Source organism: Eucyclogobius newberryi, unplaced genomic scaffold (genome assembly GCF_026437365.1).
Source record: "Eucyclogobius newberryi isolate DKJ021-1_F unplaced genomic scaffold, fEucNew1.0.hap1 SCAF_15, whole genome shotgun sequence".
Taxonomy (NCBI): Eukaryota; Metazoa; Chordata; class Actinopteri; order Gobiiformes; family Gobiidae; genus Eucyclogobius; species Eucyclogobius newberryi.
Window position 1 is genome coordinate 8,257,197 of NW_027315779.1, and position 19,746 is coordinate 8,276,942.

General features: G+C 40.1%; 2 protein-coding genes across 2 annotated transcripts in view; both read left to right on the plus strand.

Annotated features, from left to right (window-relative positions):
* LOC140360633 (glutamate receptor ionotropic, kainate 1-like) overlaps positions 1-8,859 on the plus strand; it is a 77,118-nt gene extending 68,259 nt beyond the window's left edge. The window contains exons 15-17 of the mRNA XM_072445952.1: positions 1,652-1,877; positions 3,584-3,834; positions 8,564-8,859. Coding sequence (XP_072302053.1) covers positions 1,652-1,877; positions 3,584-3,834; positions 8,564-8,731 — 645 coding nt within the window. The 3' untranslated portion in view covers positions 8,732-8,859. The remainder of the gene's footprint in view (positions 1-1,651; positions 1,878-3,583; positions 3,835-8,563) is intronic.
* A 3,497-nt stretch (positions 8,860-12,356) lies between these two features.
* map3k7cl (map3k7 C-terminal like) lies at positions 12,357-19,670 on the plus strand. Its single transcript, XM_072445513.1, has 5 exons — positions 12,357-12,527; positions 13,382-13,463; positions 17,565-17,623; positions 17,872-17,987; positions 19,350-19,670. The coding sequence occupies exons 2-5, from the start codon at positions 13,388-13,390 to the stop codon at positions 19,528-19,530; spliced, it is 432 nt and encodes a 143-aa protein (XP_072301614.1). The 5' UTR covers positions 12,357-12,527; positions 13,382-13,387; the 3' UTR covers positions 19,531-19,670.
* Positions 19,671-19,746: the final 76 nt, after the last annotated feature.

The window sequence follows — 19,746 nt, forward strand, 5'->3', positions numbered from 1 at the left end:
ACTGTTATGAGACTGTTGTGAAACTGTTGTGAGACTGTTATGAGACTGTTGTGAGACTGTTATGAGACTGTTGTGAGACTGTTGTGAGACTGTTGTGAGACTGTTGTGAGACATTATGAGACTGTTGTGAGACGTTGTGAGACTGTTGTGAGACTGTTGTGAGACGTTATGAGACTGTTGTGAGACTGTTGTGAGACTGTTGGTGACACATGCGATCTCATACTGTATGTTGGATTATACATAGATATCACTTATTGCCTATTATTCTTTAAACTGTTCCGTTTTTTTATTTTTAGTTTCAATGATAATACAACAATTATTACAATATCTAAGGTTGCAAATCTTAATTTAATAAAAAAAATCCAGGACAGAGATACTCACATAACCTTTTATTTGGCTACAACAAACACGTTAACACGTGTCATCGTGAAGCCTCCTCAGAGTCTGGAGTTGTGGACCGGCTTTTTTAGGATTCTACCAAGTGGACTGTTGTCTTCTTGTACAGACAGATAACACATTGTTACATAAGCCCTAGAAACATTTCAAACTGAAATCACCATTTAGTCCATTTGGTGTTGTCGAAATCCAGTACATTTTTCTTTGATAGATTTCTTTCCAATTGTTGCTCTCTCCAGTGTTTGTGATTCTTTCAGTCCCATACAATTTTAAAGAGGACAGTGAGCCATGATTTGTTTCTTTGTACTTTTTGGCATAATCCATATTCCCAGTCATGATGGGATTTTTGTGTTGCAAAATCCTTTGTTGTAGTTGCTTCTTTGTCCGACGTCGGCTAAGCCACAGGGGCACAGGAGCGTGCACATGTGCGGCTTTACAAATAATAAAGTGGTCCATAGAAAACTTTCTCCCAGTGTGGAGACGATCATGATGATGATTATTGTATTATTGCAGCAGCACAATTACCACATCTTCTGTCGTCAGTCATGTTGGCGTTGTTTCAGTTTTGGTGATATTCTTTACATTACCTTGACCTTCACAGATGGTTCTGCCTGAAGCATAATATGTCAAAGTTTCTTCAGTGTTTCTTTGATCTTTCCCTTTGAGGCACAGTAAGAAACATCCCAGTGTGTGATTCTGATCGTGTGTGTTACCGGCCCGTTCAAAACACACGTCCAGGATGAGAAAGACCTGTGCAGATCCCACTGTGTCCATCCACAGTGGAGTTTACGATTTAAGTCTTAAAACCGCCCTGATGGATATTTAGGATGATTACTAGTTGCATATAGTAGAGTTCCATTTCTTTTCTGTAGATTGATGTTTTTGACATTTCCTTAGTTGTCATATCAGAGTCCTTCAATTCATTTTCAGTTCCTTTCCAAAATAAAATAATGTAATGTGTACAGTATAAGCTTTGTATGGGTTGGATTCTCATGTGGGCCATGTGTGCTTTGGCTTTATTCAACAGGACAGTTTAGTGTGAAATGAGGCTGAGCAGCACATTTTCAAAGCCCGAGATTCAAACGCGCAACATTTACCCTTTGACAAAGACGAATAGTAATATGTGTTGTTCCTGTTCATTGTTTAGCTTGTGCTGTCACTCAAATACAACCACTCACACTCCCACCACCGGCTAATGAGCATTCTCAGGTTACACACACAACACGGCTTTCTTGTGTTTCCCTCGCGTCGACAGAAATCCAAAATCTCCACGTACGAGAAGATGTGGGCGTTCATGAGCAGCAGGAAGAACACGGCCCTGGTGAAGAACAACAAGGAAGGCATCACCCGCGTCCTCACCACGGACTACGCCATGTTGATGGAGTCCACCAGTATCGAGTACATCAGCCAGAGGAACTGTAACCTGACGCAGATCGGAGGCCTCATCGACTCCAAGGGTTACGGTGTCGGGACGCCAATAGGTGAGAGGATGAGCGCTGCTGCTTTACGTATTAGTGTTAATGTGTGTGTTGTTTACAGGGGTTTAAGTCACATGGCAGACGACCACGAGTCCTGGTATTTTCTTTTTATTGATGGTTCATTTAAGACACAAGTAAAAGAAAACATAACTCATATTTTAGCAAAAAACATCCAGTTTCAAAAGTTACTATATTACAATACCATACCAACTTTATTTATTAAAAAAAACTTTACAGGGCTGTACACAAAACATAGAATAGACAAAGAGCGCGCGTAATGCAAATATAATATTAAAACATAGGAACATTAAGACAGAAATCAGTATAAAAAGCAACAAAAAGTCTAAAATACTTTTTAATCTTGCTCAGAGTAAAAAGCCAGTGAAAAGAGAAAAGATAAAGAAACACTGCGGGTTCTTTTTTGTGGTAAAAACGGTTAGACTAATCAGATAACCTGGTTTTAGATCTGATTATTGATGTTTACATGCATAAAATAAATCTGATCATACAGCGCACCATCTCAGTTAATCAATAGATTTTAGAGTAACTGTTGATTCATCGTACTGACAAAATACAATACATATTATAATAACTCTATATAACAACTAAATAACTATAATAACTCATTTTGATATGATTATGTTTTAGTAAAGTTAGCTGACTTCACACTTAAATCTTTTCACTGTTTTTTAGACACCTTTTTGAGCAAATGGTCTTAAATTATGTCGTGAAATAAACTAATAAAACTCTCATAAAGTTAATAAATAACTTTATGAGACTGTAATGAGTCCTGTGCAACAGCTGCGAGGTGCTAAAAACTGACCTTGATTAAAGCTTTAAATTGTTTGTTATATTTATCCAGAAAATATGCCAAGACCTAATAACACCAGATGTTCAAGTAGACAGTAAAAACAGTGCTTTTTAGACCAATTTCCTATGAAAATTTGATTTGAAAGTGCACAAAGATTTGAGGATTGAAACGGTGAAAGGATATTTGAGTTACAGTGGAGGAAATGCTATGTAAATGTAACCTTTTAACTGCCTTATTTTCCAAAACACAACCCCAAGCTCTGTTTACCTGAATCATACTCGCAATGTGATGTTTTGACAATCCTAATGTGTTGAACTGCAGGGTGGATCCAAACAAATAAAAGCATCGTTCACACATGTTGTTGTTGTTGTTGTTGTTTTATGGCGGTTGGCATCCAAGTGTTGCATTACCGCCAGACTTTATTCCTCAGACTTTGTCGTAGTCCTCCACACACATGTACTTTGGGCAAGGTAATGGGTCACATCCATCCCCTACAGTTCAAAGTAATAATACAAAGTTAAAAAGAATTATGCATTTGATGGATATTGCGCCTTTTAAGACTCAAAGCACTTTATATGCATTATTCATTATCCCCACAAAGACAAACAAGCACAAGTATGAGCAATTTGTCACCGATCCAATAGGTTGTTGTCACTCAAACTTCTGTCTGTATTGAATCATATTTCTTTACTTGACAATCTCTCCAACTGGCTGAGATCGTTTGGTGCCATTTAACTTTGAGTTGTATTTTCCAAGTGCAATATTATGACAAGCACTATTGAGAGTTTAAACATGCACAATCTGGAGATGTGTTTGCGGCGCTGTATTTGTCCACTGTTTCCTTACGGGCATGGCACTGGAAACATCAACTAAAGTACCACCTTCATGTCGTTCTTAGGTTCTCCGTACCGCGACAAAGTGACCATTGCCATCCTCCAGCTGCAGGAGGAGGGAAAGCTGCACATGATGAAGGAGAAGTGGTGGAGGGGAAACGGCTGTCCCGAGGAGGACAACAAGGAAGCCAACGCTCTCGGGGTGGAGAACATCGGGGGCATATTCATCGTGCTGGCGGCCGGACTCGTTCTGTCTGTGTTCGTGGCCATCGGGGAGTTCATCTACAAGGCACGAAGGAACGCGGACATCGAGGAGGTCAGTGAGAGGACGGGAGTGTATGATTCAGTTACAGATGTATGAGATAACTGCGGTGTATTCAGATATATATATATATATATATATATATATATATATATATATATATATATATATATATATATATATATATATATAGTGCTATTTTCATTAAAGAAGACAGCCATTTTCAACTTTAATATGGGCTTCGTGCAGTTTTATAAGGTACAATTAGATGAGAGAACCTTTTCTTGTCCTGCAATGGGAATATTTGAGCGCTGCAACACATGGTTCGAGAACAGCAGGAGAAGAGATAAAAATAACTTTAAAAATAGACTTAGAGCTAACACACTGTGCAGGTGGAGCAAGAAATAAATCCATCTATTCTGCCTGTTGTAGCGTAAAATAATTGCTGTGATCATGCATTCATTTACAACTATTAATAATTGTTCCTATTTGAGTCATTTGAATCGCACCAAACGTATTGAACCTTGTGCAGCCGTTACATTGGTGTTTTATCATTCCAGTTTTGGTTATACATTTCTCCAATTCTTTATTCATATCACCAATTGCATGTTTCACTTGCCTGGCCAAATGAACTCCTCCTTTGCTTCAAATGCGATTGTTTAATTCTTGTTATTTATTTCTTAGCAGCTTTTGTTTCTGTGCAATCCATGATGTATTTATTTGTGTATATTTTCTTGTGGCGTTTGTGTCCCTCCACCTTCTCTCTTGCATGCTGCGTCAGGCCTTTTGTTTCTTTTACGGGGTGCAGTCCCGTCAGTTCCAGCGGCGCGGCTCCACCTCTTCCTCGGGCACTTCCCTGTCCACGGATCTAGAGAGCGGGCGGCTGCTCGGGGACGACACTGACTAACTCTACATCACACTCACTAAACACACACCCGTAGGTTTGTGGACAAAATGTGTGTTGACTCCACTTCCCTGTATGACCTTTCACCTTTCGTTTTGTGCAAAGCCGATCACTGTCGATACTCTCATAAGGATATTACCGTGTGTTTGATATTACATAACAAACACTGCTTCTGTTCCTTCTTCAAGATTCCTATTCGTATTAAGATAAGATAAGATATTCCTTTATTGTCCACATGGGGAAATTTCATTGTTGCAACGCAGGTAGATACAGAGGAAAAGGACAGATAACTTATAGGAAACAACTATTAATACTAAACCACTAAATACAAACTAAATAATAAATAAATAAATAATAAATGAATTAATAATAATAAATAAATAATAAATAAAAATTAATAATAAAAAAATAATAATAATAAAAAAGAATAATGAAACTAAATAATAGATAAAAAACTAAATAATAAACAACTATTAATACTACTACTACCACCACATACTACTGATACTACTAGTGATGTAAATTATACTAGTTCCTACTCCTCCTTCGCCATAATACACTCACACTATTGATTTTGATGCAAAATGACCACTTCTATTGTATTATTAATAGTGCATTCCCTATTGTGCAACAACTACTACGTTTACAACTCCTGTTACTGCATTTATATTCAGATATTTTTTTTCTGTAGACCCCAAAGCAGTTACAGTAACTCGCAGGGCTTCTCAAAGTTGTTGACTTTCCCAGCCGAACGTTAGAAAATCAATCAATGAATTGGTCAATCACAGAGAGGCGGATTGACCAAAGTTCACAGGAAATCCTCGGACGCTCCATCATGGCAACGAAAAACTACGAAACGCCAAAAGGGAAGAACATAAACCTAGAGGAGAACCACAGTGAAGGAGAGATAATGATCCCAGAGGGTCATCCAGCCTCAAATCTATAACATATCTATAACTTTAGCCACTATGACCACTACAACTACACACTCCTACTGTCAACACTACACTATAAATGATGCTTGTACTGCTTCTATAATGTTTGCTCGGATAAATTCACCTTATTTATTTTTAAGCATCTTGGCTCTGCAGTTTTTAGTAAGTTACCGTCCAATACCTGGCACAAAGTTACGCTTAATTAACTGTTGTGTTGAGACGCTCTTGAAACGCCTGCAGGGAAATCAAATGATAGGAAGTTTGTTGAGAGTGTTTCTCACCTCATTAGATGCTTTGGTACAGCGACTTCGAGCGGAAATTTGGATAAGAGTGATGGGAAACGTGCTGGGTGAAGGTCCCTGGACACACAGCCGTGTTTGGAAATGTTAAAATCTGAATCAGCGGTGCAAAGTCAAATTGAATTACAAAAAATATATTTCTTTGTTCTCTTGTGGTCTGTAGGTTTGTAAGGGACAGGTTTTGAATACCTGCCAAGTTCATTAAAGAACAGAAAAATAGCTTGTTTAGGTGTGGAACCGGGAAGAGCAGGAGTCAGTAGTTGATATATTAGATGCAATCATACATACTTTACATGTGTTACAAGTTGTGCATTTAATCACATTTTAATTGAGATATAGTCATCTGTAAGTGCAAGTGATGCGTGGATCTTTTTAAGGTGCGTTCACACTTGGTTCCTGGTTTGAATGTTACTGTAGATTAAGTTTGGTCCCGTTCTTGTCCTGGTTTAGTCCTTTTCTACTCAGACTTTGAAGGAAGAAATGTTCCATCCATCCATCCATTTTCTACCGCTTGTTCCCTTTTGGGGTCGCGGGTGACTGGAGCCTATCCCAGTGACTTCGGGCCTTAGGCGGGGTACACCCTGGACAGTGGCCAACTTGTCGCAGGGCCAACACAGAGACATAGACATTACAGACAGTTCACGCTCACATTCATTCACAAGGGCCAATTTAGAGTCACCAATTTGTCACCAATACATGTCTTTGGACGGTGGGAGGAGCCGGAGAACCCGGAGAGAACCCACGGTAACACGGGGAGAACATGCAAACTCCACGCAGAGAGATCATGTGATGTTGGTCTGGTCCGGGAATTGAACCCATGATCTCCTTCTTGGGAGGCAAGAGCGCTAACCGCCTTTGCCACCGTGCAAGAAGAAAGAAAAAATGTAGGAAAAAAGAAGGAAGAAATGTTACTTTTTAAAAAAAAATTAAATAGCAACGATAAAGTCACTTTTATTTATGCTCACAGAGTTATTATTAAAATCCATTCTTAATAAGACAAAATCAATTCAAATTATTGTTAATGGTCAATTGGTCAATCACCTAGCTCTAATTTGGCATAATACAGTAGCAACATTAGTAATATGGAAGATGTGTGGCCCTGTTCCAATATTATTACTAACCATGTTTCCTTGTAATTCACTCGTATTATTTAGAGTTAGAATTAGGAGGATTAACTATGAAATAAAGTAGAATGTCAGATTTGTCCTTTTTCCTTGAGTAATTCTATGTTATGGCCATTATTTCATTTACATTATATTACCATAGTATTACTGATATTCCGGTCATAATACTGTTGCATAGTAGTATCAGCAGTAATAGTACGGGAAGCCTTATATTTCTTCACCTCTTCTTCTCATGTCTCTCAGTTTTACTAATGTCTCATGCCTCAGAGTGCATCGTGGGAAACCCTGCAGGGCGCCACTTTACCTTCTGACACGCTCAGAGCAAGACTTGGAAAACCATCCACCACTCAGATTCCTCTTTATGAAGAATGATAATGTGCTGAATAAATGTACCAAGCACTGCCTGGAGGAAAGGACAAAGTAAATAGCAAATAAACAGTACACGGAAGATTAATGAGGTCAATAAAATTCACTATTCTTCAAGATAATACCAGCCCCCGGCGCACTTCTTTTTGGTTATAATTACCATTTTATGAATTCTTATTTGGCTCCAAGGGCTTCTTTTCTGTGTTTAATTGGATTTTAGGATGAGACAACAGTTCACAGTGGTAGATACATTGAAATAGTGCTTTGTTGACACTTCTGTTCAGAGTCACAGCGCTGCGGGGGGTCCGCACCTACTCACTGTTGTGTGGATTCAAAGGCAATGCCTCCAGATTTAGTTTGAACAGAATGTTTTTTGTTTTTTAATGTCCATCCCAAAGTTCAATAGTAGAAAGAGCTGGGAGACACACTAATGCCTCCACCGTCCCATTAAACACCCGTTACTTCTCCACAAGAACCACAGTAAATGTCACCACAAAGATGGGACTGAACTGGGACTTCACACTTATTTTTATTTGGTCCTAAATTGAGCCCATTTTAGTCCTGATGTGGACTTAGTTTGGCCCTGTTTTTGTCCTGGTTTAGTCCTGATCTAGTCCAGGTTTAGTTTCAGGATTAGTCGTGGTTTAGTCCCAATTTAGATACAATAAGTGTGAACACACCTAAAACAGACTAGACCAGAAACGAGTACCGGCACTACAGAATAAGTACTACTACTAATGCGTCTACTACTACTTTACTAGCTTTCTATAAGAACTGGGTTTTCCACTAATATTACATATACAGTATCGGTACTTCATTAAAAACAACAACAACAACAACAACAACAACAACAACAACAACAACAACATTAGTCCAATTTTAACTTTAAGCAGCACTTTTATTGCCTGTGATCCAGAATAAACACTTTTTCAATTATTACTTACATCTGTATAAAAATAGAGATTTCTTTTTCCATGTCAGCCACTGTTCCTCAACCGCTTCCAAGTCATTTGTCAACCCAAACCAGGAAAATAAGTTTGAGAATTGTACTCCAGCAAAATGTATGTTTTTTCCTCTCTTAATTTGACCCTGTTGCTTTTGTCCTTTGTTTGTTTTCTCTATATTAGTCATTTGACTCTCTGATGATGTTTCCAGTGCATGTCAGTGAGCGCTCTGATGGACGAGCTGGGCCTCTCGCTCCAGTGTTACAAAGGCGCCAGGCGGAGGTCCCGAGCCCACAGCGTCCCACCCTCCACCTGTATGTTCTGCCAACCCCAAAGCAGCGCCACCAGAGACGACACGGTCCAGGACTCCAGCATTTGACCCCTGAACTCTGACCTGTGGAATCAGACAAACGAACGGCACTTTTACCCTTGTCATTGTGTGTTAGTCCAGCACGTGTTCAGCCGGTGTCGTGTCGTCCTGGTGATCAGCGCAGAAGCTCCTCACTAAAACCATCTCATTTCAGCATCTGCCTTTCCCACACAAAACATGGATTTTCAATAAAACATTTTTGCATTTTTCTAAACAAGTTGTCACGTTTCCTGTCTGTAAATATACTGTCTTGGAGCGAAATGTTTTTTAAAGTTACAAGTTCTGAATGCACACGTAGAGTTAATACAGAGAGGAAATGATGCAGTTCTGAATTGTCCACTAAATGACATCAAATCCACAAACATGCTATTTGCTAATTCTCTACCTCAGTGGTTCTCAAACTGTGGTATGCGTGCGTGAGCTTCTTCAGGTGGTAAGCAGATTCCAGTTCAAATGGTAGAATTTAAAGTCAAATGTATCAATATTTCATCCCCGGGTGTTTTACCTCATAAGTTTTGACCTACAATCGTCCTTTTAGCGACGCGGTTTGGATCTAGTGCTACTCGGGAGGCAATTCTCTCAGGTGGAGCTCAGTATGAAAAGTTTGAGTCTGACCTAAAATTGATTTGGAAAAAATAGATAACATTAGTTTAACTATAAAAATGACGGACTCATTTGTCATTTAAAGAACTGAATCTGTAGACGTGTGTAGTTTTAAAGGACAAACGTCGCCTCTGCAGTTCATCTGACTCTTTTTTACCCCCGTCCCACTGCGGAGCTCTCCATTAGAGCACCAGAAGTTTGACGCTGCCGATCCATCTTCTTTGTCTCCATCCACACTGCGTCTCGGGCTTCTTGTCAGTGAGGCCACATATTTGAATGTCAAACTGATTCATCAATACAATAATAACTATTACTACAATCCTGCCTCTCATATCACTAAAGCAAATACTGCTTCAGCAAATATTTATTACAACTAGAGCTCAGGTAGAGGTTTCTCAGTTCAGCTTCAGCTCTGGCCAATGCATGAGCTGCCATTGTGTCCCTGAGCAAGACACATCTCCCACCTTCCCTAAGCGTGAAGTGATTGATTTTAGTGAGAAAAACCATTGGCTTCATCCAACCAAAGTGCATTTGTGGCTTCATTAATAATGTTCCACGTCCGAGTTTGATGAATAAATAAATAATGCAATGCAACTACATAAGTATTATTTTACATTCAACTTTTCAAATACAAATACATTACACAAATTATCAATAATCAATAATAGTGACTTCCCCATCTTATTTGCAAGTTTTAGTGGTTGCATTATATAATATTTCAAACAAGTTTTGACAGGTTTTAATATTTAATATAGCTACCGTAGTCAAAAATTAAACCACTGCGGAATGTCTGTAACTAATAGTATTAGTATTAGTACAAAACGCAGTTCTCTGATTGGCTTCACTCCTGTGTCACTTTGGCATCTGAAAAAAAGCTGTTTTAAAGATCCGCCCGAAAAATAACGCTTATAAATTTGAAGAATGTGGGATTTCCAGAGCCAGGGATGAGTTCAACATAAAAAACGGTTTCAGTTTTCGCAGGGTAAAGATCTGGTACAGCTCTAAGGCATGTTTATTTAAGTAAAAGTGATCTTATAAATGAAAGCATCTATCAGTTAAAGTTAGTTAATGATTAAGTATTTTCCACCCCCTCCAACCATATCAGCATAATGATACTGTACGTAATAAATGCAGTGTTTGTTGTGCCATAACTCTTCTGGTCCAGTCTGTAGTTTGTGTGTCCTGAGAGAATTGGTTTAAGCTTTTCTTAATCTCTTCATGTATTGAGTTTTCTCTTTTTGGTATTCAGATTAATTCTGGGATTGGGCTCACTCCAATGTAATAGCGTTTGGTTGTCTCCAATCTCCTAACCCCATAATTCTTAATCAAAACTAAGGCTGTATTTTTATAGCTTGATCTAATCCATCATGAATGAGGCCGTGGATTACACGTACCGCCCTTGAAACGCAGCGGCCCTGAGCTCGGATAAAGTCCTCTGTAATAACCTAAGACCTCACCTGGACACGGGCCAGGGCTGTTGTGGCCCCATAACCTTGAGAATGACCTGGCAACCAAACCTCAACACAGGGTGAAGGACAGAGTGTGATCTGTGTTTGTTCAGATGGTTACGTATTATACTATTTAATAATCTGATCGTTTATATATTATGAAAACTAACACAAGTCCTTTGGGTAAAACTGGATTATACTTGCATTGTAGCATGTTCAGTTTTCTCTGCTCCTATTCTCAATTCAGATAAAAGTAAAACGATTTGACTGTCTTTCATGCTGCAATTAATGCTTTGTAATGACCACTTAGGCCAATAGGCATTTTATAGTCATTTTATACTACAGTCATTTTTAATACTACTCAATACAACCAGACTTTTCTTTCATGTTTCCTCTTCACGTTTTGTAATCTAACCCATACAAATATTGACTAATCAGTACAAGTATGAGCTAAATGCATTTGACAGAATTGGAGAACTTTCAAGGCGACATTGAGGCTGTTTGTGGGTAATAAAACGACTTATTTCTCTCTTAATGATCCAAATTGCTGCTTTTTTGTTTGCATTACCGTAAAGGGCAAGTTGATGAAGAAAACAAAGCAAACGCACTAAACAATACTTCAGCTACTCTGAATCTTAAATGCCACAAAAATCAGCCCGAACCTGGCAAGTGTCGTTAACATTTAAGAGGATTTCATCTTCACAGTGAAGGACACAGAAGCTCCATCCATCTCAACACAAGTCAGTCAACACTGTCAATGAAGACAAACGGCATCATTTATCCTTCTGACTTTGTCCAGACTTTTCTTTTTTAATAAGCAATGAGGGAATGCTACCCTCTGCTGGAGACAGGCAGAAGTGACACTCCTGAAACGTGCCTGAAGGAACCAAAACACCACTAATCCTGTTTTTGATGACAGAAATGTTTTATTTTGAGGTGGAAAGCTCATTAAATACACTTATCATTATGATAATACTCATTGTCTGAATGCTCAACATCAACCTTATCAATTTGGCCTATGCAAGTACATTTATACTTGACCTGTTCCTTTTTTGTCTATTTTGGGGTAAAGGTTGAACCGGTTAATTTGGTTGTTTAGTTGGTATTAGTAACTTGTATAATTTGATATTTTAAGACAAATTCCAATAAACAAGATGCAACACCATCTTTGTAACAATGCTGCATCGAGGCTTGACATCCTTTTGCTACCTATTTCTATATAAGTTATATAATATTATAATTATTATATAATGTATAATGTTGCATCTGTAAAACATTGTTTTATGTTCCAATAAACTTTCATTTTTATGTTGAAAACTGATTTTATTGTATTATTTTTTGCTGCATGGATAATGACCTGACTCGTCCCATTGTAGACAAACTGCAGACTGCCTCACTGCACAACTATTGCACAGCCTCCCGCTGGTATGAGCATGTCCATCAAATCCACACTGAAGCTATGGGCATTTTTGTGGGCTTTAGTCATGTCATCTGACACTTTTAATTGGGCTGGGGGCTGGCCAAAGGGGGACAGAGCAGCGTGCTGTTCCTCTTCTCTCACTACACTTCATTCTCCCTGTGTGTGCAGAGGCTGGATAACATGAGACGTCAACACTGATGCCCGAAGCAAAACTATTGAAATCTTATTGCGTCTTCATTCTGTAGATCGTTATTTTGGACCTGTTTTTGTCGGACTCTTCAGTGGTGCATTTGACTTTTAGCGCACAGGGATTTTTGGACCTGTTTGTTGTCAGGTAAGAATGAGCTCTTTATTCTCTCATCTTTTAATACTTTACTATAAACTACAATGTTGGACAGCAGTGATATATCAAAAGTGGTAAAAAACAATGACAGTAATAATAATACACGTTTTGATCCTACACCAAGGAAATATATATTTTTTTAAATATGATTCCTCTTTTGCTTTGTCAATTTAACATCAATTTCAAAACAAAGGCATCTTGACTTTTTCGACATGAACCTTTTAAAAGTGATTCCAAACACAGACATGATATTTCATTTGACATTTTCCTGCAATAAAACTGCTCTCCTTGATAAGAGTCTCGCCTGTGCTGAGTGCTCGGACATTAGGGGGGTTACAGGAGGCAAATGGACTGATATAAAAAGCCTGTTCCTTTACTGGTCCAGCTTTACTGTCAAAGCCCCCTAATTATTTAATCCCAGCGCTGCAGCTACTCTAAATGTGCCGTGTGACTGTCTGAGTGTTTGTGCAGGCGTGTGGTCCCCAAACCTGCAGCTGTGGCTTCATCATGTGATTTATTTAAGATTAAGATATTCTCTTTCTCTGAAAATATGACTTGAATTCAGAATCGCGATTTGGTTAGTTTTGACCATTTTTTAGATTCATTCAGTTTTCTGCAATACATCTTTGCACTTGCTTCAATGTATTTCTGACTTTAATACTTTTGTTCTAATTTCATTTCGAACATTTGTCGTTATAGTATGAAAATTAAACATACAAAATCAACCATGTCACTCTAAAAATCATACTCACAGATTATTTAACTTGACTCAACGATCAAATAAAGAAAGAAATACATAAACAAATGACTACAAGAACAAAGCTGATGTTTTTTGTCTCCTCCAGGGATAAATGATCACCTCAACCAGAAGAGTGTCCCCGGATAAATCTGAAGTTAGAATCGCCTTCAGCCTCAGTGAAACAACAGGTCAAATATTCGTAGATACTTTTGGTGAAATACGATTGTTATTTACTGTTAAAACAAAGCCAATCAGGTGTGAGAAAAGTACTACAGTTTAGGTTTTATTCATAAGGGCCGGTTATTGTTGAAAAGGTTTCAAAGATAGTAATCTGGACAATATTTTGTAAATTGAGATGTTTTGACAGTCACTTTCAATCTGAGGGTGTTTATACTGCTCTCATAGGGCAGGACTAACTTAGTACTGATGACTTTTTTACCATAGAACACTCTTGGACACCAACTCACGTCTAAGGTCGGGTTATATAAGTCTAAATGACAAAACAAAACTTCCTGGATCCTATAGGACACTGACACTGACATTATCCTATTCAGATGATAACATAAGCCACTGGGAAAGACATTTGTTTTAGAGACAAACATGTTCTTTGTGCAAACGTGAGATTGTCCTTGGTTCAGTTTTGAGCTTTGAAGTATTCAGGCTTGAGTCCTTTATTATTCTGTGTTTGGTGTGAAACATCAAGTCCTCTCTGTTTGATTGGTCAGATATTCCTGTCACTACATTGTTATTTCACAATCTTGTGGCTGAGTGCACTTTGTTTTCAGTGTACTGTACTTTTAATTTGATATGTGGCTTTACAGAGCCATTAAACATGTGCTGGTGCTGACAGTTCAACTCAAAGAAACAGTGGTGGTCTCTCCTCTCACTGAGCGCAATGAATGCATGGAGCACATACTGGACATAGTTCCCACCAAAACAGAGCCAGCTCAAGCGGCCCCGCCCCTCACACCCTATCACTTTAACTGCGTTCATTCTTTTTCACTGCCGTCGAAACAGGTGCTCCCTCTATTTCTGTTGGACCGCAGCATATTAAAAACAAGCCACAAAGCACAATCCTCCAGCTGTAAACCACGAATGAACGTGTGCTGATATTTGACTGTACCTAAAGCATGAAGCCGTGACTTCACCTGAGTGACCCTCCCATGGACAGCGCTGGCCCGTGGAGGTGTGTGGGGCTGTCAGGATGTTTTACTGCATGGGCCCCGCTCCTGGGGCAGCAGCTGCAGATGCAACTGCAGACTCATATTTCCACTATACTGACAGTGTCCTGTCGACTGATTCACTGCTCGGCTTTAGAACAGGAGCCTATATTTATGGGCAGTTAACACTTCAGTCTGACCCTCCCACCGCTCAGACCTTCTGATTTCTCTCAGGATGTGAAAGGTAAAAATAGAGTTTCCTAAGCACACCACCTGCATTTGCGTGTACAATGTTAATGATGTTATAAGCAGAAAGCCAAAAATGTGACGCAAAAAAATTACTCAAGTAAAAAAGTATTTGGTGAAACTACTACCGGTATAAGTAAGAGTAACAGTTCGGACATAACATCTGATTTATAATTTAAAGTGCATGTAATTGGAAAAAAACATGTGGTATTTTCAAAGACACAAAATGATAAATCACACCTGAAGAAGTGGCACAAGAAACACACGTCATTTCAGATTATCAACATAAAGTTTTGCTCACAAAAGTAACCAAAGTTACTCAAGTAAATGTAATAATTCTCACATATATTTATGAATTAAATGTGAAACTGTCTTTAGAATATAGCGCTCTGCAATTAAGGATCTGCAGTATAAGGCCCATGACCAACTGAGCCAGCAAAATGTGAACCTTTTTCAAATTTGGTTGTTTTTATTTCTGCCCAAACGAGTCCTGCAGATGAAACAAAATTCTTACTACTTTGTCTCAAACCAGGAGACGGAAAATCCTTGATGGAACCGATGTTTTGGGCAATGTATTGAAAATATACAGCCTAATATTAAACCCAATAAGCATAACCCGCCCCCCACTGAGCTCAGACATGGCCTATGTTTACACTTCTGTCTTGGTGGACGGTCCTGTCCTGTTGGAGGATGATCCCTCAGTCCTTGGTGACTTCATGCCAGACATACTGCACCCCCCACGGTCACTGTCCTGAGCTGAGCATGAGCACTGTATTTATCCACTTCATAATTGGCCCCATGGCCCTGGGCCGCGCCTCTAATACTCTGCTTTTAGAAGGTTGCATCACTCCAGGATTCTCCACATGTGTTCCACAAAGTCCAACAAAGGGGGGGCAGGGGCATCAGGACATTTCTGCCAGGGCAAGTGTGGGTAAAGGTGCGGGTAAAGGTGAGGGTAAAGATGCGGGTAAAGGTGCGGGTAAAGGTGAGGGTAAAGGTGCGGGTAAAGGTGAGGGTAAAGGTGCGGATAAAGGTGAGGGTAAAGGTGCGGATAAAGGTGAGGGTAAAGGTGCGGGTAAAGGTGCGGATAAAGGTGAGGGTAAAGGTGCGGGTAAAGGTGAGGGTAAAGGTGCGGATAAAGGTGAGGGTAAAGGTGCGGATAAAGGTGAGGGTAAAGGTGCGGGTAAAGGTGCGGATAAAGGTGAGGGTAAAGGTGCGGGTAAAGGTGAGGGTAAAAGTGCGGATAAAGGTGAGGGTAAAGGTGCGGGTAAAGGTGAGGGTAAAGGTGAGGGTAAAGGTGCGGATAAAGGTGAGGGTAAAGGGGCGGGTAAAGGTGCGGATAAAGGTGAGGGTAAAGGTGCGGGTAAAGGTGAGGGTAAAGGTGCGGGTAAAGGTGCGGGTAAAGGTGAGGGTAAAGGTGCGGGTAAAGGTGAGGGTAAAGGTGCGGGTAAAGGTGAGGGTAAAGGTGAGGGTAAAGGTGAGGGTAAAGGTGCGGGTAAAGGTGCGGGTAAAGGTGAGGGTAAAGGTGCGGGTAAAGGTGAGGGTAAAGGTGAGGGTAAAGGTGCGGGTAAAGGTGAGGGTAAAGGTGAGGGTAAAGGTGAGGGTAAAGGTGCGGGTAAAGGTGCGGGTAAAGGTGCGGATAAAGGTGAGGGTAAAGGTGCGGGTAAAGGTGAGGGTAAAGGTGCGGGTAAAGGTGCGGATAAAGGTGAGGGTAAAGGTGCGGGTAAAGGTGCGGATAAAGGTGAGGGTAAAGGTGCGGGTAAAGGTGAGGGTAAAGGTGCGGGTAAAGGTGAGGGTAAAGGTGCGGGTAAAGGTGAGGGTAAAGGTGCGGGTAAAGGTGCGGGTAAAGGTGCGGGTAAAGGTGAGGGTAAAGGTGAGGGTAAAGGTGCGGGTAAAGGTGAGGGTAAAGGTGCGGGTAAAGGTGAGGGTAAAGGTGCGGGTAAAGGTGCGGGTAAAGGTGCGGGTAAAGGTGAGGGTAAAGGTGAGGGTAAAGGTGCGGGTAAAGGTGAGTGCGGGTAAAGGTGAGGGTAAAGGTGCGGGTAAAGGTGCGGATAAAGGTGAGGGTAAAGGTGAGGGTAAAGGTGCGGGTAAAGGTGAGGGTAAAGGTGAGGGTAAAGGTGAGGGTAAAAGCGCGGGTAAAGGTGCGGGGAAAGGTGCGGGTAAAGGTGAGGGTAAAGGTGCGGGTAAAGGTGCAGGTAAAGGTGCGGATAAAGGTGAGGGTAAAGGTGCGGGTAAAGGTGCGGGTAAAGGTGAGGGTAAAGGTGTGGGTAAAGGCGGATAAAGGTGAGGGTAAAGGTGCGGGTAAAGGTGCGGGTAAAGGCGGATAAAAAGGCCTCACCTCCTTATAGTTTACCCAAACAAGCAGCAGATTTTCATCTATTTCTTTATTTCTAATCATGTTTACAAATGCAAGACGACTCAAACGTGCATCATTAATGTTGAGGAATGATTCATGTCGTGTTTTACATGTGTTACATGTAGTACATGTAGTAAAGCCGTACATTATGTATTAATATAAAGGACATTAGCAGTAATAAGGTAAAACACGTTAGAGATATATTTGTTTTGGTTGCCATGGACACCAGGTTTGTCTCCAGATAGGGGACATTTCATGACTCCACTTTGGGACGTTTTACGAGGCAGAGAAAGGCATTAAACACCTGTCTGTGGAGTGGGTCTCTCCATGCAACAGGGAGCATTTAATAATAGCAAATGCTACTGCTCCCAGGCCAGTGCATTCATAGACATTAGACATGACTAATGCAGCGTCTAAAGTGGCCTCCAAACTCCCCACGCTGCATCTGGCCAAGTATTGAACCTGGATCATATGTAACTCTGGCTTTATAATGCCAAAACTAACTGACTTCTGGTTTTATTTTCTAGATGTAAAAGAGGATGAAGACCTCGCGCACAATTTCCCTGGCCTTGAACGGCGCTTGCAGGTAAATATGTGAGAGTAGAGGAACCAAAGTACTACTACTTCAAACTAGAGCTGTGATCCAAAACACAAGAGTGAAAGGGTTAAGCACGTCATCAAGCTTTTTTCTGTTGGTAAAGATTACTAACACAGGCCTTTTTGTTGTTTCTTTCAACATCATTCATGTGTGAACGTGTTGTGTTCTTATATGTTTATGTTTCACTGTCATTATGAGTTTATGGTGCAGGGCAGTAAGTGCTCTTTTTGTTGCAGCCAGTGCCCCCTTGTGTCTCTCTGAGGGAGAGCGTGCAGGTGTACAGGGAGCACTGCAGGATGGCCAAAGAGTTTCATCAGGTCAAACATGAAATATCTGTCCTCGAAGACCACAAGTAAGACTTTTATACATAGAAAACATGCATGAAGTAGCATAATAGTTTAAGATATACCGTATTATATTCCTCCCTTCAGTATAAACATTTCACATTGAAAATGTAACTGTCGAGTTTTTGTGTTTAATCAATGTTACAAAGATTAAGAACAAGTACAAAAATGTCATGCATTTATCATGTTGTGTATGTTCAAAGGCTAATCATCTGTGTATCATCTGTCTGTTTGGTTTTCCCTCAAACACACTTTTATTGAATCTATCTGGTTAATTACATTCACTGTTGTAGTAGATTTTCTACAGCTAAACTCTGTTAATGAATCACAGTATCTTACACTCAGAAGAAGTTACATTTTCATGTACATGAAAAAATGCACAGTTTCCTTAATCCAAAGTAGCCTAAGCCTGTAAACCAATATCAAATGTATTCAGATATGTGTAAAATTACACCATGAAAAGAGAAAACATGTATGTATGTTGTGCTGAGTACACTCAGTAAATGTACACATGTATTGTTACTCTATATCTTGACTTCATATTAACTTTAAGCCACAAGACAAGTCACATTACACAAACATGAAAAAGAAGAATCTGTTTGAATGAAGAATGAAGAACTTGTTTGACATAAGAATGATGTTATTCACCTGGTGAGACACGCCCCTGTGCGTCATGGCTCAAAGTCAATGTTTGTGCCTGGAAATCCTCCTCTTCATGGATACACACAGGAAACTCTAGTACAAACAAAATGATTTGTCTATTCATTATTATGCTTTACAATATCTCTGTAATCTACATATGAAAATCCCCCTTTCTAAATGTGTTTACCTCTCAAACCCTCCAATTGTTTTGGGCACTTCCCAGTAATACAACCCTGACATTCAAATGTTACATGTGTTCACTTTCATAAACCATGTATGATGCTGTGGGTGGTGATCACAACATGCTCTTTCTATATATGTATCTACAATCATACATCACAGAAGCCTCTTGTTGCCTATTGATACATTTACAATGTTTAGAGAGAGAGACTGGAATAAAGAGAGCGTTTTAGAATGAACAGAACCCAATGTCCAGCAGACTCATAATCCTCACTCCTGACTCCAGATCTGCAGATGGGCCTGACCCGGTACAAACTTTGGGCTTCTGTTTGACATACAGTATGTGCGTTGCAGATCATTTAATTTATGTTTCACTTATACCATGGTGTTCTTTCACTTTCACTTATAAACTAATAGGTTGTTGTTGTTTTTTTCACACTGCAGTTTGAAAACAGGACAAAGAGCAAAGTGAATGTAATGAGCACACTTCTGGGGGTCATTTCTTGCCAGTTCTGTGTTATAGTTAGACCCCTCTCTTGTGGCTGTAGGCGTAAGCTGCTGGCAGAGCTGGTGGATGATGAGCAGGTTGCCATGGAGATCGCCCGATTGCAGGAGGAATTTCGGCGTCTGGTGGAAGAAAACCGTACCCTTGTGACGGTCCACTCTGAGCGCGCCCAGCAGCTGGAAATGCTCTGCCTGACCAATCAGATAAGGCGGGACTCCTCGTGACCTCTGACCTCCACAGGACCTGACACCTTCAGATATTGTGATGTGCTGAAAATCCATTGTCTGTGAATAAGCTACTCAAACACTGACTTATTGCGCACTTTTTGGTTCATTTTAAGGGAGTACATGTACACACATACAGTTAGGGCTGTGGGTGGGGCATCAGGGCTGTGGGTGGGGCATCAGGGCTGTGGGTGGGGCATCCCATTTGCATTCTTG

What these genes read in the sequence shown, in the direction of transcription:
- map3k7cl (XM_072445513.1), top strand. Translation starts at nt 13,388, where the DNA reads ATGATCACCTCAACCAGAAGAGTGTCCCCGGATAAATCTGAAGTTAGA. An exon ending in CAGCCTCAGTGAAACAACAG is followed by an intron (nt 13,464 to 17,564) that starts GTCAAATATTCG and finishes TTTATTTTCTAG; the next exon opens with ATGTAAAAGAGGATGAAGAC. An exon ending in TCTGTCCTCGAAGACCACAA is followed by an intron (nt 17,988 to 19,349) that starts GTAAGACTTTTA and finishes TTGTGGCTGTAG; the next exon opens with GCGTAAGCTGCTGGCAGAGC.